General features: G+C 40.1%; 4 protein-coding genes and 1 long non-coding RNA gene across 12 annotated transcripts in view; 2 read left to right on the forward strand and 3 right to left on the reverse strand.

Moving 5' to 3' along the window:
* Nucleotides 1-2: 2 nt before the first annotated feature.
* On the reverse strand, nucleotides 3-1885 carry LOC110182536 (uncharacterized). 2 transcript variants are annotated; one of them, XM_020950585.2, is made up of 3 exons: nucleotides 936-1858; nucleotides 702-876; nucleotides 3-649 (listed from the first exon to the last, which is right to left on the reverse strand). In XM_020950585.2, exons 1-3 carry the CDS (start codon nucleotides 1719-1721, stop codon nucleotides 606-608), a joined length of 1005 nt encoding a protein of 334 aa, XP_020806244.2. In that variant the 5' UTR covers nucleotides 1722-1858; the 3' UTR covers nucleotides 3-605. The 2 variants fall into 2 exon arrangements, with proteins under 2 accessions (XP_020806244.2, XP_020806243.2); XM_020950584.2 differs by having other exon boundaries at nucleotides 3-876; nucleotides 936-1885.
* Nucleotides 1886-1910: 25 nt separating this feature from the next.
* Nucleotides 1911-3864, forward strand: ttm50 (tiny tim 50). The gene is made up of 5 exons (XM_020950605.2): nucleotides 1911-2270; nucleotides 2338-2545; nucleotides 2600-3128; nucleotides 3188-3311; nucleotides 3368-3864. The coding sequence occupies exons 1-5, from the start codon at nucleotides 2090-2092 to the stop codon at nucleotides 3556-3558; spliced, it is 1233 nt and encodes a 410-aa protein (XP_020806264.2). The 5' UTR covers nucleotides 1911-2089; the 3' UTR covers nucleotides 3559-3864.
* A 173-nt stretch (nucleotides 3865-4037) lies between these two features.
* Nucleotides 4038-6157, reverse strand: dwg (deformed wings). Its single transcript, XM_086830520.1, is given in 3 exon segments — nucleotides 4038-5154; nucleotides 5226-5651; nucleotides 5654-6157. Coding segments are annotated over 3 exon segments (1845 nt in total). The 3' UTR covers nucleotides 4038-4239.
* LOC147645074 (uncharacterized) lies at nucleotides 5083-9135 on the forward strand. Its single transcript, XR_015271169.1, has 2 exons — nucleotides 5083-5181; nucleotides 8396-9135. It is a non-coding gene; the product is annotated as an uncharacterized LOC147645074 (long non-coding RNA).
* Nucleotides 6627-22086, reverse strand: part of IP3K2 (Inositol 1,4,5-triphosphate kinase 2) — a 30980-nt gene continuing 15520 nt past the window's right edge. Inside the window, exons 2-7 of one of the 7 annotated variants that reach the window (XM_086830500.1) lie at nucleotides 20185-20839; nucleotides 9925-10967; nucleotides 8774-9023; nucleotides 8442-8710; nucleotides 8177-8287; nucleotides 6627-7529 (exon numbers count right to left, since the gene is read on the reverse strand). In XM_086830500.1, coding sequence (XP_086686626.1) covers nucleotides 7155-7529; nucleotides 8177-8287; nucleotides 8442-8710; nucleotides 8774-9023; nucleotides 9925-10887 — 1968 coding nt within the window. In that variant the 5' untranslated portion in view covers nucleotides 10888-10967; nucleotides 20185-20839 and the 3' untranslated portion in view covers nucleotides 6627-7154. Of the gene's footprint in view, nucleotides 7530-8176; nucleotides 8288-8441; nucleotides 8711-8773; nucleotides 9024-9924; nucleotides 10968-12213; nucleotides 12381-16757; nucleotides 17014-20184; nucleotides 20840-22086 lie in introns of those variants that run through there. The other 6 variants (XM_086830497.1, XM_086830507.1, XM_086830504.1 and 3 more) reach the window with 6 other exon arrangements.

Below are 22086 nucleotides of genomic sequence, written 5' to 3' on the forward strand. Positions count from 1 at the left end.
AATTTGTATCACTTTTTACGAATATAATTACGATATCATATCGCAACTATCACGTTTGATATATATATTTTAAACAATGATAATTTAAGCCAAGTTTGGGCTCTTTTAGGCACGTCGGTATTGATATATCTATATTTCCTGTCAAGAAACTTAACTAACAACTGGATAATACTAAATAACCAACATTTATTAATATTAGATACATCTAGAGCTCTGTCAGGCACCGCTTCTTCGGAATACTCAGCTCTCTGCGGGATCCTCCGCCTCTTTGGTGTGAACCACCACCTTGCCACACTTATTCCGTCCCGTCTTATGCGACTGCTGGTGCAAGCCGAGCGAGACCTGGCGCTTAAAGGACTTGCCGCACTCGCTACAGGAAAAGGGCCGTTCGCTGCTGTGGACAAGCATGTGGCGATTCAGCTCCGAAATACTGCCAAAGCTTCGCTTGTGGCACACCTGACACTGATGCGGCTTCTCCTGGCTGTGGCAGCGTTTGTGGGCAATCAGATTGCTCGAGTATCGGAAACTGCGGCCGCAGATCTCACAGTAATGGGGCTTCTCACCCGTGTGGGTGAGCATGTGCTTCTTGTAGCCCGACCTTTGGGTCAGCCGCTTGCCGCAAATGGTGCACTCGAAGGGCTTGATGCCGCTGTGGGTGAGCATATGAGAGCGGAGCGATGACGCCTGCCGGTACACCTTACCACAGGTGGAGCACCGGTTCGGATTGTTTGGATCGTGTAGCGTCACATGGCCGTCGTGAGCGTTGCGTGTTTTAAAGGACTCGCCGCAGATTCGGCAAACATAGGGCGTGGCAGTGCCATGCAGCTGCATGTGGTACTTGAAGGAGTGTTTTGTGCTTAGCTGCTTCTCGCAAATCTGCAAGAATCGGGGAAATTTAATTCAAATGTATTAAAATGTAATCACAGTTAACTGACCTGACACTGCAGCGTCGGATTTTCGGATTTCCTGTGATGATTCCTGCTGATCTTTGCCTTTGGCTGCTTTGGGAAGTCTGAGTCAACCACGAGTATCTGCTCCTCTGGCTCCTCGACAATCTCATAGAGATCCTCTTCAATTATTTCATCCATTCCATGGTCGTCGTTTGTGATTTCTATCCAGTTACTGGTCAAATCTTCTCCTTCTGTTTGCAGTTCCAGCTGCTGACCTTCCTGCATCTCAGCTTGTGGGTCTGTGATCCGGCTAAGGTTCACTTCGACTTTAATCGGGTGTCCTTCCTTTTGATTGGTTTCTATCTTCTCCAGATTCTCCATCTTCAGTTCAGTGTGCTCCTCGTGTTCATCCACCACATAAATATATTCCTCACTGATCTCTCCACTTTCTGGCGACTGCCTTACCTCAGGCAAAAGATCCTTGGCAAGCTTATTCGCTTTTGCCGGGCTTAAATCCAAGTGACGCTGCCTCAACAGCCTGTCCATTCGGTGAACACTTTGCTTGAATTGCAGCGAAGACCTCATTTTGACCATGCAGCTCGGGCAAATGTGCTGGGGCAGAAAGTGCTCCTTTTCAAGAATCTCCAGGCCGGTGCAGTAGCTCAAAACATTTGCCAGGGTCGTGACTTTTTCGGCAATAAGGTGTTGCTTAAAGAGGGGCAAGCAATTGGACGATGGCACATTGCAAATGCGACACAGGGCGGCTTCCTGTTTGTTCTGGGATAGTGAAAGGAGGCCGACCGGCAGCTCCACAGTGTTAACCATCGACATGGTTTCCTATGTTACGCCTGAGTGATATCTTAAGTGGGAAATTATAAATTCAACTTAATTCACTGTTTGTTTTAGTTTTTGTTGATGTCCCGTTTAATAGAGAAGGAAGAACAACGATATTCAGACATCGATGATCCGTTTGTTCAAATATCGATTAATAAGCCAGTGTGGCTACACAGTTCGATATTCGCTAAAATTTTCAAAATCATCGATTCATCGATTTTTCCGTCGTTTTTCGCCACCTCTAGCCGGTGGAATTTGTATTAGAACTTTTTTATAAAACAAAACTCGTCGCTCAGTAAGCAGAACTCTGAAGGTAGAATAACACAACGACAAGCATTAAAAGGCAAAAAACACTTCATATAAACATGGCGCCCCCGGCTACTGTCCTTCAAATGCTGCGCACCCTGGGCACGTCGCGAGTTCACACACTTATCCGTTATAACGGTGCATTAAACAATCCGCCGCCATACCGAACAAAATTCACATCGGCGCAGATCCCTTCTCCTCCTCCGCTCAACACAGCCCGAGACTATAGCTCGGCCGCCAGTAAGTTTTCAACGATTCCACAATTATTACCCCTTCTAATCCACATTATTTGTATTATTCAAAGCAGAGCCGGAAGGCGCCACCGCCACAACCGAAGTCGCTGCTGCAGAAACGGCTGTTGGACCTACAGTGCCCAATAGCCAGATACTGACCAAACTGTTTCCACAGACCTCGCCGGAGATGTACAGCAGCTCAGATCAGGAGCAGGAGCGCAAGGACCGCGAAGAGGAGGACGAAAGGGAAAACGAGCGCGCCTGGCAGCGCATGAAGCTGGGGTAGGTCATGGAGCCATCCTGATGCAGAATATTAAACCACTTTACCATTGGCAGCTTCGCAGTCTTCGGCAGCAGTGGCGTGGTCGTTGGCCTATGGGCCCTTTACGAGTTTGGCAAGCCCCAAGTGGACGCCAATGGGCAAATCATCGTGGATGAGTTTACGGAGAAGCCATTGGTGCAACAGTACTTACAGCGAATGTGGAAGAGCATGCACCATTACCACAAGTTGATCCAGGAACCGTCGCGGTCGAAGCTCTTGCCCGATCCGTACAAGCACCCATATATTCCGCATCGATACACGCTTGTCCTGGAAATGAACGACGTGCTTGTGCATCCGGACTGGACCTACCAGACAGGGTGGCGCTTTAAGAAACGACCCGGTGTCGATCTCTTCCTGGCCGAGTGCGCCAAGGAGTTTGAAATTGTTGTGTTCACCGCTGAGCAGGGCTTAACCGTGTTCCCACTCCTTGATGCTCTGGATCCTAATGGGTATATCATGTACCGACTGGTCAGGGACGCCACACACTTTGTGGACGGGCATCATGTTAAAAACCTAGACAACCTGAATAGAGATCTCAGCAAAGTGAGGAGTGTTTTCGGTTCCAATTAACTGCATTTTCCACTCTCTTGTTGGAATTTCAGGTGATTGTCATTGACTGGGATGCAAATGCCACAAAAATGCATCCAGATAACACGTTTGGCATTTCTCGGTGGCTCGGCAATGACGATGACGTTCAACTGATGGACCTGCTGTCCTTCCTCAAGCGTAAGTTTAAAGAGCATATCACATTTTTAATATTTATTAAACTATATTGAATACAGTGGTTGCCCAGACTGATGTGGACGATGTGCGTGAAGTTCTGCACTACTACCGCCAATTTGACGATCCCATTAACCAGTTCAGGGAAAATCAACGCAAGCTGGCCGAACAAATGGAGGAAGCGCAACGCATGGAACAGGCCAAGACAAAGCCGATGGCTAGGCAGTGGTCGCGAAATCTTCTGGGTCGTTAGAAACTGAAACTGCATATTACTATACCATTCATACCTTAAATCTTCTACCTCTGACAAATTCCTCCACAATTTGATCTCATTCAGATAAATTAAGATGTAGTCGCAAGCAAAAGGAACGAGCATAGCATCCACATTGGATTAAGAATCGATGGAAGCTGCTCCTATTTTGGGATAAACAATAGCAAATAATTGTAGTATTTTAAATTGAATAATTAAGGTACCTTGTTTTTGTTTTCTTTGGCAATGTAATCATTAAACATACACACATTATTATAAACAAAAGCTATGAGCTAGACCGAGGCCAAACATAATTGTTTCCTTTTCTTGTCGACTTTAAACTGGATCATTTTATATCTATCTCGCTCCAATTCAAAAATTTCTATGATTTATGCTGCGGTATAAATTTATACAAGTTATTGTGCAGACAGAATGAACAGAGAAACCCCTTAAACCCATTAAAAAGAACAATCACTTTGTAATTTAGTGTAAAAAAGATCATGTACATAGTACAGTGTCATAATAATTATTTGATTTCGCACCGCGCTTTGTATACAATTTATACAATACATGTACTTGTACGTGCTATTATTATCATTATGTGTACGACCTTAGACTAGTCTTAGACCTCTAGTACCGCATTCGCCTTTGCATCATGCTTAGCCCCATAACAATCTTACCCTCTCAGAGCACCACAACAACTTTGGAGGTGGATATCGGTACTTCAGGTACATCAGGTAAATGAAGAGTGGTTGCTCCTCCACGACCACTGACTCCGGCAGATTCCACTACTGTTTTCTTACGATTATCAATGGCCTGCGGCGTGACCGGCGTCACCGGCGCCTCCTTATTGTGAACTCTCAGATGACTGTTGAGACGCTTCTTGGTGGGAAATGCCTTGGTGCAGACGTCACACTTAAACGGCTTTTCCCCCGAATGCAGCCGCACATGGGCATTGAGGTTGCTGGTGAAGGTGAAGGCTCTGCCGCAGATGGGACATTTGTGCGGCTTTTCGCCAGAGTGTACCAGCATGTGCTTCTTGTAGCCGGATTTCTGTGAGAGGCCAACGCCGCAGATCTCGCAGGTGAACGCCTTCTCGCCGGTGTGACTGATTTTGTGTTGACGCAGCGAGGACGAATCGTAGTAGGCCTTATCGCACAGATCACAGGCATAGGGGCGCTCGCCCGTGTGTGTCAGCTTGTGGCGCCGGAGGTGATCTAGGGCCGCATAACCTCGTCCGCACTGATCGCAACTGTAGCGCTTCTCCTCGGCATGGGTCCGCTTGTGCGCCGCCAGACTCGATGTGGTGCGGTAGAAGCGTCCACAGATGTTACACTGATGCGGCTTGACGTTAGTGTGGGTCAGCATGTGCTCCTTGTAGTTGCGCAGGTGCTTCAGCCGCTTGCCGCATTCCTCACACTCGTAGTGCTTCTCGTCCACGTGGCAGCGCATGTGCTGGTTGAGGCGGCACTGCTGGCGGAACGGCTTGCGGCATATGTGGCACATGTACGGCAGGGTCTCGGCCGTAGTTATTTGTGTGGAGTCCAAAGACTCCTCCAGGAAGTCCTCCTCGGTGCAGACATCGTCCGCTTCAGGCAACTGTGGGAGAAGGATACATAATTTATGGTAAGTCGGATCTTTTAAGTAATTTCCTTCGGTAATCTACCTACCAAATGTTCTTCGCGTTCGTCTTCAACCATTTCGAGCGTCTCCTCGGCGATGACCTCGTCTATGGCTCCCTCGGCGGGTATCACAATCATCTGACCTTCAATGATCTCGCCATGGGCCCCCGACTCGTCCATGACTTCGATCTCGTCCTCCTCGGTAACTAATGCTTCGTATTCGTTCTTAATCGTTACATATTCCACTTCGGCGGGCTGGAACTCATGTACGCCCTCCATGGTGATGTGCTCTTCCACCGCGTTGTCCGCTAATGTGTGCTGCTGCCCCTCCTCGTCATCCGGCAGCCCCTCGTCCTCTTCAGCCACTTCCTCAATGACAAACTCTTCCGCATCGCCACTGGTAATCTCCACCATTTCAAGCTTCGAGTGCAAATGCTCCTGTTCTGTTTCAGCATCTTGCTCCGTAACCTGAACAAAAGGGTAGTATTCAGTACTTTCTTAATGATTTCAACAATAAAACAAACTGTGCTTACAGTGCATGCCTCCTGCTCCTCGTTCAGCATCTCAATCATAACATATTCCTCGTTGGTGTCGTTGCACTGCTGCTGCGGAGGTGGCTCTTGATTCAAATGACGCTGCTGCTGCTGCTGCTGTTGCTGGTGATGACTGGTTCCGTGGACCTCGTCTAAGCCGATGCGCAACAGCTCGTCCGAGTCAATTACCATGCGCTTGAAGTTGAAAGCCTGCTCCAGAAGCTGCAGGCAGTTGAGGCAGATGTGCTGGGGCATTGCAGCGCCGTCCTGCGGCTCGAAGGACAAGCCGGAACAGTATAGAAGCATTCGAGCCAAAGTGGTGCTGCCCTCCGCGCCCAGTTCGATCTCCTCCTGCAGCGGCTTGTGCTGCTTGCAAGCCCGCGTACAGGTCCTGCAGTTGAGCACTACCACTGCACTGGGGCCTCCGCCCGATTTGCCGCTCATCATTTTCCCGGATTTAGTGGTTTGACCGTAATAGTATCCTAACTCTGTCGTCTGATTAAAGGATACTTTGCTCGAATTGCACCGGCTTTTTTAAAATGCAATTTCTGACACTTTTTTTTTGTTTTCGACAGAATTTTGATGCACAGATGCTGTCCCATTTAGGGATGGGAAAAATATCTATCGAAATTTCGATAATTTCTTGTCAAGCATTGAAGGTTGAAGATATCGATAAGAAACTTCACTCTGGCTGTTGAAAACGGTGGTCATCTGCCACTTTAGTGTGACCAACTGCATAAAAGTGAAATTATACTAGGATATTCTTGACAGCGGTAATTGGTATATTTTTTAGACCAAGTTTAATAAGCGCGGGTTTTAAAAGCTCTTTCAAATGTATTTTATATGTGAATACAAGAACACATTCCAATGTTTTGCATTTAAAAATCCCTTTAGATAAGAGAAAAACGCTTGGTGCTTCTGTTTTAACTGAATTTAATAGTGCACAAATTAGTAGTATTTAGTAGGTAGTCGCATTAATATAATATTATTAACTTAAGCTAATTTCTTGTTGCATGTTGCGTGTTGGGGCTTCCTCAATTACTCTTCGATACGATCCAACAGTTCCCACTGTCTGCGGCTTCTGCTCCAACTATTTTGTCAGTTCTCTCGGGAATTCATTCGACTTTATCTGGATAAATAAATTAACACTACAGAACGGCGACACAGAGCGCTTCCAGCAGAAGCAGCAGCAGCACGTCTAAGCTAGGATATATGGGATATATTCCCATATATATGCGTAAATTGTGGTTTCAGTCTTTGATTTTAAACTTAATGGGTTAAATGTATGCTGACAAATAGTAGTTATGAAAAAAAACAAAAAAAAAGAGGCTAGAATAACTAGGGAACTTAGCCTAGGATTTTTTTGGGGGATTAATTGCGCGATGCGGGATATGGAAATGTCCTTGAATTGGGGCCCAGCCCCAAACCCCATATAAAAAACCGATCAGGGCTTGCCCTCGGCCCCGTCGTCATCGTTATCGTCTTGGTCCCTTTCCCGATCCAGACCGGAAACGGCCGCCTCCGCCTCGGCCTCCGCCTCTGCCTCCATGGCGGCCTGCAGCTCCACAAAGATGTCGATGAGATTGTTAATCCCGATGAGATAGCCGTCCTCGTGGTTGCCCACCTTCCAGGCGGAATAGTGGTCAATGCGCAGCTGCGGCGGCAACTCCACCGTCTTGGCAAAGTCAATCAGCCATATACTGGCATGGTTCTGGTCGTGGACAAAGAGCAGGGAGCTTCCAATGACTTCGTGGCTCTGGAAGAATTCCGAGACCGCCAAGGTGGCGCGTATAGCGCGTAGACGCTGAATGTATCGGGGCTGTGATATAATTTAATTAAATAAATTAATTAGTAGGGAATAAGGAAGAAGGAAGAATTAATATAGCTTTGATGATAGGGATTCTTGAAAATTATTTTATACCCTTGCAGGGTATTATAATTTTAGTCAGAAGCTTGTAATAATGTGAAGGAGCCATTTCCGACCCTATAAATTATATATATTCTTGATCAGCATCAACAGGGGAAACTTTCTAGCTATCTCCGACAAAAAACAAAATTTGTTAAAAAATTTTCATTTAAAAAAAAAAAGCAAAGGGGTAACATCGTTAAAATGCTCAAAATTTTTAAATTCTAAGTTAAGTAAGCAGATTTGTTAATCTGACAAAAACTAACTTTGGACCGATTTCCGAATTGAAATTAATGCTTTTTTTGGCTGAGTTATGAGTGTTTAAAACTTTGATTTTATAGAAAATTAGTCATGTAAAAATATCGAGAATGATTGGTTTAAAGAATACAATTATTTTTAATTTAGGTATGATTATTTTTAAACTCGATGCAAGGCAAGGTTTCCCGTAGTTAGTTTACCTTCTTGTTTAAATTTTCATTTAATTTCCAATTCTTGGATAATTAATTAGATAATGACTTGCTTATGGCATAAACTCGAAGTAAAATCGATTAAATCCTTACCAGAATGTGGGGATGACCGCTGAGGAACTCGACAAAGGCCAACTTGATTTGTTCGCGTGACTTGGTCGTTTTGAAATCTTTGGAACTGGTGCCATCGCTTTTCTTGATGCCCTGCGAATAAGTGAATTATAAATAAATATTTCATGCTCAAAAGAAAAGTGCAATTATACAATTTTCACTGCAATTTAGTACAATTTTCTTCTAATAAAAGCCCCAAAGGGGGGTATATTTTCATTTTTATTTCAAGATTTCCATGGGAATTTACCTCGATGCGGAAGCCCAGCGTTGCTGTGCTGGAGATGGTCTCCCGCCAGACCATGTAACGTGGCTTGGTCACCGCCTTGGCGGCATGCTCCTCAGCTGTGGGGGCATTGGCATCGATCTGGATCATCTTGTCGTACATATCCTTTCGAAGCTTGGGCTTCTCCTTGGCCTTGGACAGCTCCTCCTCCAGATAGGTGCGAACGCCCACCTTGCAATCCATCACACACGGCTGGACATAGTCGCTCAGCAGATCCTGCAGCTGGAGATAAACTGCCAGAGAGATCCCAGGATTAAGAAGGATTAAAACCAAGGCAGGATCTCTAGTATACTCACGTTCACCATCTTCGCTGGTCACTTGACCCTTGTAGACAGGCACATAGGGTCTGAGTAGATCCTGCATGAGGATCTGGAAGCACTCCTCCTCCTTGGGACATAGCTTCTTGAGCACGGTGCCCGGCTCGGGACCCGCCTTGAAGTTGCCCTGATGTCCGGCCAGCTGAACCCATGGATATCGCTGCTTCTTGTACGTTTGGAAGAAGGGCGTCCACTGGACAATGTTCCGGATTTTACGCCAGCCAGAGCTCTGCAAAAAGTCCAATTGTAAATGGGATTAGTTTCAAATTCTATATAATAAATATATTATTATTATAGCAGAAACAATACCTAGATAATAAAATATAAATTTCCCCTAAAAATAACTTGCAGACCACTCACAATTGAATTAAAGCTGAACGCAAACGTTTAATTAACATTAATTTAAGTTAATCATCGCAAATTGCTGGCCTGTTGCTCTGTGATTTAATTATTTACGCGATATTGTATACAGAGAATTGTTTACAATATATACACTGAGTTTCCTTTCCATTTAAATTGTGTTCAAGTTCAGTGGAAGATATTCCAGATGGGTTTTGCCTTGATTTTAAAGATACTTGTTAAGTAAATAAGAAAACCTCTTTACCCACTAATTAATCTCTTTCTAGTTTAAATGTTTTTTAGGGCAGGGGAAAATATATCATTGTTAAATGATGCAGCTGACAGCTGACTATTTTTTTAACAGAGTTATCATCACCTGATCTTAAATCGGTCATATATATACACTAAAAAAATCTGGTGAGAGTTGGATGATCATTTGATTTTGGAGTCAATAATAAGTTGTAATACTGATTATGAACTTAGGTTTACCTTTCTCTTTAAATTTTCTCTGTATAAATAATTGCCTGACTTAAAGATTTAATTTTTAATCTATCATAAATCATATTAATCTATTAAAAACTGCAGAGGAAATTCTATAAAAACATAACTTATACCAGGAGCACATGTCGTATACGTAATATTGTGCAAAAATTACTCATACGCCATGTGGGCCCAAAGGTAATGTTGCTTCGCACAAAGTTCCCCGGAACCAATTGAACTTAAAATTACATAACATTAACCACAGATCCAGAAATTATACAAAATATATATAATCCTTTAACCAATCGTACCTTCTTGCTGCTACTGCCCGATGCAGCCTGAGAGGAGGAACCCGATCCTGTTGCCGAACCCGCCGCCGAGGTGGACACATCCGAGTCCCACTCAGAGCTGAGATCATCACTGCTGGCATAGCCATAATCCCTGGGCATTGGCACCTCCAGCAGCGACTTGGAGTACTGGATGTAACCGGGACACAGACTCTGTCCCAGCGGAGAATGAGAACGCCTGGGTCCCAGAGGAGTCGGTGGGGATCCCGGTGAGCTCAAAGGCAGGGAATGCTGCTGCGATAGCTTCCGCCCAAGGCCCAAACGGAGGCCACAACTATGACTGGCCACATGATCACCAGAGTTCGCTGTTATGCTAATGGTGGGCATCGATAGCTTCTTCTCCGCCCGCTGCCGGATGCCATGGGCCTGGGCAAAGGCCAGGCTGCATTTCCTGGGCTGCATATTATTGCCGGATAACTTGCGTCGAAAGATCTTCCTGACGTTGGACGGACCACCGGTGGAATTTGTTGCTGGATTTTCAGCTTCCGTCTGACCCTTTGGGGGCTCCTCCTCGCTACCCGCATCCTCGCTATCCGCCAAGGTGGGCTTCCGTCCGGTATCACTATCCTCATCGTCCTCATCATCATCATCATCATCGTCGTCGTCGTCGTCGGCAAACTTCAGCTTGGCGATCTCCTCGGGCGGCACATCGGGAAAGTGAAGCAACTTTACGGTCACCTTCTTGCCCGCCTCATTGTAGTACACCTCCTTGGCGCTCATCCTGTCGAAGTCCTCGTAAATCCGTACCTGCGGCGAGGGTGGTGGCGTTGGTGGAGTTACAGAGCCTTTGCCCTTGCCCTTGCCGTTGAGATTGATACCGGTGGGTCGCTGGGGCGGTGGCTTTTGCTTTTGATTTGAGTTTGAATTCGGATTGGGACTCGGACTCGGATTCGGATTCTGTGGCTGACTGAGGGCGCACACGGACATCTTACATGGAATCTGGCCCCGCGGCACTCGATTCAGTGCATCCGGGGAGCGGTCTCGCGTCGAACTGATGGCGAATGCAACTGGGAAACACACACAAATGTAGGAGGAGTTGCAGAGGGAGTTGGCCAAGAGGAGGAGGAATCAGACAAGGAGCTGACACTGCATTTTGATTTCTGCACACATTTGCGAACCCGTTCGGGCCTAAAATCACACCAGTCTCCTCCTCTGTCCTACTCCAACCCATTGGGTCTCCTCCTTTGCCACTGACAGGTCTGTGAGGTGAGCGATCATAACGAGCGATTGGAATCTCTATCTCCAAGCTGATAGACAGCCAAATACTCTGCCAAGCCATTATAATGTAATAAACCCTATTAAAAATGTTTATTTTCAGCAATTTGACGTGACAAGAGATCATTATGATCTTAAGTGATATGCCTGAATGTCACTTTTGCAATTTAAAAGGCATTTAAATTGTTGCTTTTGAAAAGATAATATTTATATCAATTTGATAACTATAATATAGGTTTAACTATGTCAAAGTGATATCACAGAGGGAGAGAGAGAGTGAGTAACTTAATAATTTCCCAAAACTTTTCCATCTAATCTATTGCAACCTGTTAAAGCCCCTAAAAATAGAAGTGCTTAGCACTTGTGTTGGTGAGAAATTCACCTAAGCTATATTTTAAACCATAAATCAAACAAAGTTATGGAAAGGGCAATTAAGTAAGAGTTTCACATATTCCTGGCAAATTGAGAAAAACCCATTGCCCCATAATTAGAGCACCTGTCAAGAGCTAAACTTCTAACACGAGCATGTGAAAAGGCCTTGGAAAGTAGTCTAATTTTAGAAAGAATATAAGAATATATAAGAATATAAAGAAGTTTTGAAAAAATAGATAGATAAATATATATTTTAATACCAAAATTCTATAATTTAAGCAAAGTATTAATTAATTATTAATAACTGGGATTTTATTTTTTTATATTTATATTGTTAACTTTCATAGGCAACCTTCAACTATGAATATAACTTGTTGAATTTTAAATTATGTCTGCTTTTCTATTTACTTTAAATATATAAACTTTTTGTTAATTATATTTTGATTTAATTTGGTAAAAGATTGTTTTAAATTTTAAATTTAAATTATATACATTAAGTAAATTCAATTTTTTATTCTATGTTTCTGCAGTTAACCTAAAGATTTTTCTATCAAATAATTGAAACTAAACATTTTCCAATCAATTAATAATCCTATTTATTGAAATTGCCCCATTTTTATATAGCTTTTTTAATAAACCTTTTAACAAATAGATAAACCCAAATACCTCCTATAAAATGTAGTGTTCTTGGATGATGATAATACCCTTGATCAGGGTATTATCGCTTCGTTGCTGCTGGAGGCCTTTGGCCTTTCGACGTCTACTGCTGCTGTTGCTGCTGCTGCTGCTGTTGCTGTTGCTGTTGCTGCTTTTGGTTGCACCGCTACATCACGCTGTAATGCGCACACATCAATCAAAATTGATTAAATTGAATACATGTGTATGTGCCATGTGTTACATGGCACACGAACGGCAGACGGAGGCTAAGTAGGCATTGTTGGAGCGTGTTGGCATCTGGGCAGCACCGCAGCTCCATCTGCGGCATCTCAAGCCGATGGAGCTGCGATGGATGGTTGGATGGATGGACCGAAAACCGCCCAGAGTCGGTTAGCCAAGGCGATCCATTCGAAACTCAACGATTCGAGCCGATTCGAACAGAAAAAATAAAACCCAAATCGAACAGCACATTATGATAATAATGGAAAAAATGGCAGCTAAAGCGGCTATCCAGTTACGCCAGTGCACAAAGCCGATTCTTGTACATATATATGCCACTATATAGATGTATATATCTACCTCCATATTATATACATATGTATATATCAACAGACAAATTTCTTTATAACATTTGACGTCATTTGCAAATGTTGACGACGTCGCCCAGCCAAAGGCGATAACGAAGCAACAACAATAAGGCAACAAACCCACAGAAATCTTGAAGAACTTTGGTTCTTTCACATTTACAATGAGATCTTCTAGTTACAGGCCTAACATCTGATTATGAGTTATAATAGGTCCAAGTCCAAATACAAATATTTGTGAGTGCATTCTGAAGATTTTAAATCTATATCTTATCATCTTCATTAGATCTTAGGCTTTAGGTATCATCTTAGGTTATATTGGAGATTTTATTGGAACATTATATTCCTTAATTTTACTCTCAAGTTCTATAGTATTTCCAGGATATTATGAAATGCTTTAATCAGTTTGTTAAAGAACTTCAATTGATGTTCAGTTAAGTATTTCGAGGATTTCCAAGTTCTTCTTTATGATTTTGTATACTTAAGTACCCATAGATCTTTATTTATAAGACATATTTATAGGATTCTTTCAAGTAGAATAAACAGGATCTTTATTTATAAGATACTAGCAAGTAGTCCATGGATCTTTATTTATTACAAACTTTTAAGAATAGAATAGAAGAATAGAATAGAATAGACGCTACATTCTTTCATATAAATTATATATTTCAAAACTTTTTAGGGTTGCCTTGACTAGTAGAATCTAGAGTAAGGACAGACCTATGAAATTTTAAAATCTAAAATCACCTAACGATTAGACCCTATTTAATAGAAAATTATAAACATAAAGATAGTTTTAAAAAGCTTTTTCTCTATAGTAAAAGTATTTATATTAAAGTTTTTTATATAAACCTTTTTTCTAAGTGATTTTTATTGCTATATTTCAGCTACTTAAATAATTAATAATATTGAATTAATTTTATATATAAAATCCACAAAACCAAATATGAAATATATTTCCTTCAAGAATTATGTAGACCTTTATCTACATATATCTTTATTTTTACCTATTTTCCATGTATTATCTACTCATTATATTCCCAATCTAAGTAACTATGTATGTAGCTAGGGCTTGGCTTCGTCGTTGGCCGATCCATCCTTAAATATAAATTTTGCTGTGTATTTCGTTATCTAATAAAAACAATTGTACAATCTTCGATGTCGTCAACACTGGCTACAACTACAACAAAAGGCGATAACGATTGGATATACTTGCGGCATGTACTGTGCATATAGATATAGTGTATGTATATATAGTGTATATGGAGTCTATGTATATTACGTATACGTAATAATTGGCAACTGAGATCCCCCTAGAAATCCACAACGCCACCCACTCTCCATAATGGACACTACGCGCTTAATGCCCGCCATTCACATTCGCATAACAATTTCTCTCAGTATTACTTGTTTTTTTTTTGTGCTCTTTTTTTAACTGCCAAAAGCTTAAAATTAATAAAGTAAACACAGTTCGTTGTCAAGCCCCTCTTGCCACCGTGCCCCGTGCCTGTTCCCCACTGTCATCTTTCAACGGCCTCTGTTTTCTCTGAATGCCAGTTTTTTGTTTCTCCAAACTGCACTGAAAACAAATCTATTTCTTGTTTTCCTTAATTTAAATCATTAATTTTTAAGGCGACAAAAAAATATTAAAAGACAGCAGCAGTTATTACTGATTTAATTTAGTTCTAAATAGATTTTAGATACATATTTAAGGTTTTTTTCTTAGGATAAGTACTTTTGTTGAAGATCTACTGAGAATATAAATTAAATTTAATGAAAATTACCCTACAAAACTCTAGAACAAACAAAACATTGAACAAATGTCTCAATGATTATATTATATTTCATTTAATTGAACGCAAGAATATATAGTATGTATTTATAATTCATATATAACATATAATCTCAATGAATATATTATATTTTAAAAATAATAATTTAACAATACAGTAACAGTGATCATTGCAAAGACTAAAATATTTTAAAGATCTCCGACAAGTCTATAAAGTTTAAAGTTTAATAATTCGTTTTAAAGTAAATCATTTTTTTCCTCAAATTCTATCTTTATTTTAAATCTCTTGATATATCTACATTTTTCATCTCTTTGTATTATAATTGATAATAAATCTATCACTTTAATAAGCCTTTCAATAATTTTCTTTCCAGTGTACCATTGACGCACAGAATGGATTTTGGCTTTGGTTTTGAATATGTGTTTTTTGGTTTTTGGGACTCTCAACTGTTGGGATGTGAATGTGAATGGGGATGGAATTGTGGGTGGCTTTTTGGGGCGGATGTTATTGAAACGATCAAGCGCCAATTAAGGCGGCGTTCAGTTCCATTTTCGGCAACTTAATGAGCCTCAATTGCCGAATTTGTGGTTCGTACGCAAATGCTGGCTGCCTCTTCAATTATATAATTCACCTTTTTGTTGAGGAGGAGGAGAAGGTGGGCAGTGGGTGGTAATGGGTGGTGGGTGGTGGGTAGTGGGAGGCACTCCCAAATTGCGTAGCACCTAATTTAGGCGACTCCAAGAGGGGTTTGAGAAAGAGGGGTTCATTCTCATTGACGTCGTCGTTTATTGTTGGCGTGTAAATGTTTACATAAACCTGAACACTCGGATTTTCGGTGCAAAAGTCAGTATTTGCTATTTCCCTCATCTAGTATAAGAGTTTATTAGCTCTCGTTCTCCCTTCTCTCTCTTTGGGTCTTTCTCTCTCTCTCTCTATGTAGATCGCACTATCTCTTTCCTCAGAGGGGGAGAATTTGGCGCGTGCTTCAATTAACACACTTTTTACAACAGCAACAAAACATACTGCAGATTCCAGAGAACTGCTCACTGGACTTGTAATAATTTTAATTAATTGCAAATAGAGAGGGAAATTTATATAAAAAAAAAATAAAATACAAGTTTACTTAGTTAAATACTTCATTAGAAATTTAATTTATTTCAAAGGAAAGTTAGGGAAAATCAGATACAAAAGCTATAGCTTTAGCATTTGTTGAAAAATGTGAGTTAAAATTGAATACAAGTATTTAACAATTTATTTAAGTACGTTAATTTAATTTTAAAATATTTTTTAAGCCTTGAAAGGATATACAAATAAAGTTATATTTTCTATAATTACTTATATTCTGGGAACATATATAATCAAAGCTTTGTAAATGTAAAAACAGGCAACTTTTTAAGCATAAATATTAATTTTTGTTCATGACAAATATGTTTGAATTTAATTTATTATTTTTATATATTATTCTACTACTTTTATTTTTTTCTTTTTTTAGTTTTTAAAAAATTTTAAATAAACAAATTTAAAGTTTTCTTTTATTGCTTTTGTTTAGTTTATAAAATCCTGGCTGCTTGAACCAAAAATAAAAACCACAAAAAACAAAACTTACCCACAAACAGCTGATAAAAAAATTAATATAATAATATGCAAGACTACAATTTAAATTATATAAAACACTTTCTTTGCTTTAAAGATAATAGCAATATTTGTAAATATTTAAATAAGAAAACCAGGCATAAAATCAACAAATTAAATACTATATAAGTATTTTAAGTGACATATTCTTTGATAAAAAACACTCAAACACCATTAATTAAATCTTTAATTAAAAATTAGGCTTGCTCCTTGCTTAGTCACACACACACGAGGTTAATCAAATTAACATTTAATTAAGAATTATTATAGGATATCTTTTGCTTTCTGTGGTTTTAATTAATAATTATATTAGCCACACGCACAGGCAGCGGTGAAATTTAATTTATTATAAAAAAAATTTAACGAAACAAGAGAGATTTTTTTGGAATAAAATGCTGAAAATGTTAATAAACAGCAGCAGCAAACAGCTCTTGTTAATAATAATATTTTATTTTGTTGCTGCTGCTGCTGCTTCTCTGGCATTGGCTTGGCGCCCGGAGAGATTCCACAAGCTCGCACAGCTCGCACCGCTTCGAGAGCGTACAATACCGATGGAAATACCACTAAATAATAACAATAACAATAACAATAACAATAACAATGATATAGTAGCCGAGTGAAGCAACAAATAACGAGATACGACGAGAGACCCCGGGAGCCAGCCGCACGCGATCGCAGCAAAAGCTCAACTGGTCGAGACTCTTGCTCTGGAAACGGAACCCAAACGAACCGAGACCGAAAGCGAACACCACCACCGACATCGACACCACAATCGAGACACCGAAAACCACACACCAACACACCAACACACCAAACAACACCACCAAAATTAAATCGCACAAAAAAAAACTCAACTCAATTCACTCTCAGCGTCACAGAGGAGGCAGCATCCTAACATGAAGCCCACAGACCAAGTCCTTGTCCAAGTCCCAGTTCCACTCCCAAGTCCAATTCCCATTCCAAATGGAAAACCTAATCAAAAGCCCCACAGAGAGTGAGAGAGAGAGATTGAGAGATACCCACCCAGAAAGAGAGAGCTCTCCTGATAACACGAACCCATAACATTTGGCGGGGATTTCGGAGCGGAGTGTTTTTTTTTTTGTATTTGTGAAATTATCACCAAAGCGTAGATCTCCAAGGGGAGACCAAGGGGAGGGCGGCACAACCTGGAGCTCTCAGGGAGCAAAGCTCATTAGTTGGCCTAGACTCACCCGCGATGACGTTGTTTAATGATCGAAACCAAGGCCGCCACCGTGCTTCGTGACGTCAATGCTAATGATCCTAAAGCAGATGATCTGTGGAAAATGCCAAATGACAAACGTCACAATCTAAGATCCTTTGAAAGGCTCAAACAGCTAAGTTATATAGCCTTATATATAAACTATAAATTGTAGAACAAAACTCCAGCAAAGATAATTTAATCATTAAACTTACAGTTATCAGTAGTCAGTAATCAGTAGTGATTAGAGATCAGTGATCAAGGACCAGTGATCAAGGATCAGTATATAAGAAATTTACAATTTTAAATAATTCTAAAAATTGTTTAAGTAATATGCTACAAGAATATGTATAAACAGAGAAATTAAAATTCATATTAAGTTACTTCTAAGAACTTTAACTAGAGAGGAAACTTAGCTTGGAAAGCCAATTTTTATATACCCTCTGCAGTTTCCAATTGAATTATAGGATTGAATAGGATATTGATCATAACTAGGCTTAATATATTCTCATCGATATTTATGGATATTTTTACAATTTGATCAAGAAATCAAATTTTAAAAATCTCATAACTCAGCCAAAAATGTATTAATTTTAATTCGGAAAGCTGTTCTATGTTAGTTTTTATTAGGTTAATATATAATATATACTCTATATACATTTTCTTAACATTCAAATTTTTATCAATTTTTTTTTTAATTTCAATGATGTAACCCCTTTCCATTTTTTTCACAACTCGAAAATTTAAAAAAAAATTTTGTTTTGTACCAAAGATACCTAGAAAGATTCCCCTGTTGATACTGATTAAGAATATATATAATTTATAGGGTCGGAAATGATTCCTTCACATAATTACCAGCTTCTGACTAAAATTGCAAACCCGCAAAATATTGATAAAATACACTTGAATTTAAAATAAAGTTACCATAAAATACTTAAACAATAAAAAGCTTACATATACATTTTAAATAAAATTGTAATTAAAATTTTAAACCATTAAAATTTTATATTAACCCAATGAACAACCAAAAACTTCTATTAGAATTAGCATATTCATAAAATACCTAATTTATTAACCTGGAATTTGTTGTTAAATTATTTACCTAAGCTAGTGAACTTCTCAAGGGTTAAAAAAAAAAATAAAAAAACAAAAAAATACCTGTTGTTCGAATAATTGCATATCATTGTTTATCTATGGGAAGCAAAATTTTAAGAGAAACCCAGAGTCTTACTGATAACAAACAAAAAAGACAAAATATAAAAACTTTCCGAAGATCACCAACAAGATCCTTATTAAATATGAGTCACAGCCCACGGAACTTTCTCCAGGAGAAAGCTGAAGGCATTTATTAAATGTAAAAATGACAACAAAACCGAAAAACCACAACAAAAATTAAAGCTACGTGGGAATCCTTGGTCTTGCGTCACATGAATCTCCGCAGGCAGAATTATCTTCCAAGAGAGAGAGAGGGAGAGAGGGAGCGCTTGTGATCTCTTCCGAGTTCCGCTTGCTCCCCACGCCGCAAGCCCCTCCATAATTCTCTGTCCCCTCTCTTGCTGCCTTTGGGGCTTATCAGTTGAACGATCTCATTTTCACACGATCCACGCTTTTACGCATGAGCGGCTGCTCTTCGCCGCTCTCGCAGATTCGCGATCTCACTGACACACCGTGACGTCAATGGGAGGCACCGTTGGAGCAGAGCTTTCCGGCTGGACCGGTCTAACAGTTTGCATTAGTGATGTATCTTTGGCTAGTTTTATTCAAAGTTTATATTACATTTGTAAAGATTTAATGATGATTTTTAGACTTTGATTTGTCGAAAAAATGGTCATATAAAAATATCCATAAATATCGATTCATAAAATGCGAATATTTTAGGCTTAGTTATGATCGATCATAATTGAATTTCCGATTCAATCCTATAATTCAATTGCAAACTGCAAGAGTTTATAAGCTTTGGCATGCCGAAGTTAGCTTCTTTTCTGTTTTATATTTTATTTCGGGCATTTATAGTTCGAGTAATTACGTATACGTAATTACGTATACGTAATATACAGTCTGCAATTTATAGTCAGAAGCTTCTAATGCTGTGAAGGAGTCATTTCCGACCCCATAAATCATATATATTCTTGATCAGGATTAAAAGGCGAATCTTTCTAGCTATCATCAGGCAGAACAAAAATTTTTCATTTTTTTTTTTTTAAATCAAAGGGGTTACATCGTTAAAATTTTCAAAAATTGAGAAAAAATCGAATGTATTTTTAATTTTTAATTTAGTATACAGTTTTATTATTACATAAAAAAACTAACATAAAACCGCTATCCGATTTGAAATTAAAGCTTTTTTGGCTTAGTTATGCAATTTTTAAATTTTGGATTTTTTACAAAAATTGTTTCGAATATAATGTTAAACGTTAACTGATTGCAACTCACCTTTCATGAGGCAAAAGCTTTTTAAATTTTAACTTTAGCTAATACCTGCACCCAAGAAAAGCTTTTGAGAGAATTCTTCTAAGCATTATATAGAAGAATTCTTTTAAACATTTTTTAGAAGAATCCCTTGAGTATACGAATCTATACCTTTCATAGAAGAATCTTTGCAGTATTCTCTGAAGTTCTGTAAACTACTTAATAATTACAAGGCAATGATCGATTTAAGTTAAATTAAATTATATTTAAGGAACCTATTTAAGTAAAAACCATAAAACAAAGTAATCTAAAGTGTTCCAGCCAGTTTCGAAAGGACTCTTACCTTCTTCTTGGCCGCCTCGGCGGCACTAATAACGTAGAGATCGACAATGCCCAGAAGGCAGTCATCGCAGCGGCACACATCCTCGCCAAAGGCCAGCGAGCCCAGGCTGCTGGTGGAGTCCAGGGAGTCAGTGCGTCTCAACCGACTGACCACGCCCATGCCCAGACCCAGGCCCAAACCGAGACCCACTGCTCCAATCCCGGTGCCGCCGCCACCACCGCCGGTGATGCCCACCCCTGGCGGCAGCATCGGTGATGTGGGCGATGTGGGTGAGGTTGTGGCCGAGCCGGTGGCAGCTGCCGAAGCGGATGAGGAAGCGGAAACAGTAGCCGGAGCGGAAGCACCGCCAGAAGCGGCTGCTGCCTCAATTTTGCGGGCCAGCAGCTGCTCCATAAGCGTCCGCGGTCGCGAGGAGGAGGGAAACAGGGCCATCTCTATGGTTGGCCTAGCAGTTGCCACTCCCGATGCCGCTCCTGCTTCAGCTCCTGCTCCTGCTTCTGCCGCCCCTGGCGCTCCTGGTCCTCCGTCCACTGCCGCTGCAACCGAGTTCTTTGCCTAAGTCTTTTGTTTGCTTTTCCCTTGCCACTTTATTAATAACTTTTGACCTTTTAATCGGAACGCGATTTCCGTAATCTACGCGGATGGTGCAACATACCTGAAAGTAAATTGAAAATAATAATATATTAGTTTTTGTTTATTATATTAATTTAATTTAAAAATAAAGGGGAAGGCAGTTTAAAATTGTAAAAAACAAATTTGCAAGTGTTTCGAACTTCATTTAAGTCTTTAAGGATTTTTTAAAAACGAAAAAAGAGTGAAGATTTTTAAATTATATTTAAAGCTTTCCAAATATTGGGTTTTTAAATATTTTCAAATACTAATTTCTGGGAATTTTTTAAAGCATACATTTCTTAATTAATTAAATAAGATCAAACCTTTTAGGAAATCTCAAACTCAAACTGTTTAAATCTCATAGAAATAATAAACTATCTTGAACTTTGTTCATTTATTGAATAGTTGTTTTCCTGTTAATATCTATTACAAGCCCTTTCATCATAAAACAATATTCCAAACAAACTTCGCCCAAAAAAAAATGTTTACAAAACAAAGTGAATCAGTCGGAATATCACCCGACAAGCCCATCGGCCATATAATTTCTATATATCAAAAAGCTGGCCATAATTAACACAAATAGGAATGAGTCTTCGAGAAGCCATTAAAAGAGATCATATATATTCAAACTCGAACTCGAATTCCACACCCCGAAAGTAACCCAATCAAACCCAAATGAATCACTGCAATCTGACCAAGATGACAGGTAGTATCAATATTCGATTGCGTATCTTGGAAATATATCCCGCATAGCCTTAATTAATCATAGTTATCCATTTTCCAAACTGACATGAGCAGTATCAATATTGAGTATTTGCTTTATATTCCGCCACTCGATCCGCTGGCGATCTCCTCCACACCCAAACCGAATCTGAATCCAAATCTGAGTACGAATCCGTATCTAATCTCCGCTTGGCTTCTATCCGCAAGAAAAAAAATATGCACAAATTTATGGACCACAATTTGTTGTGTGTCGGCGCTTATCTGAGTGGATGGATCGCCTGGCCAAGGAGCGGGGGGAAAACGGTCCCTGGAGGAGGATTTTAGAGTCAGGACTAAGAGACTAAGAGTTGGGGCGTCAGAAGTGGCATTCGCTTAATCGCACAGCTGATAAAAGCCTCTTGTTAATTAACTTGAAAGTGCAGCAAGACACAGTCGGGATTTTCTATGCGAAATCTTTGTGGCAATGTGTGGTGGTGGTGATGGTGGTGGAAGGTAGGAAAACTGGCTCTGCCTCCTTAGCCAGTTTTCCAGTCGTCATCGGCATCATATCGCCGCATTTATGCGCAC

The sequence above is a fragment of the Drosophila serrata genome, unplaced genomic scaffold (assembly GCF_035046125.1).
Source record: "Drosophila serrata isolate PLE 108 unplaced genomic scaffold, ASM3504612v1 contig_23, whole genome shotgun sequence".
Lineage (NCBI taxonomy): Eukaryota > Metazoa > Arthropoda > Insecta > Diptera > Drosophilidae > Drosophila > Drosophila serrata.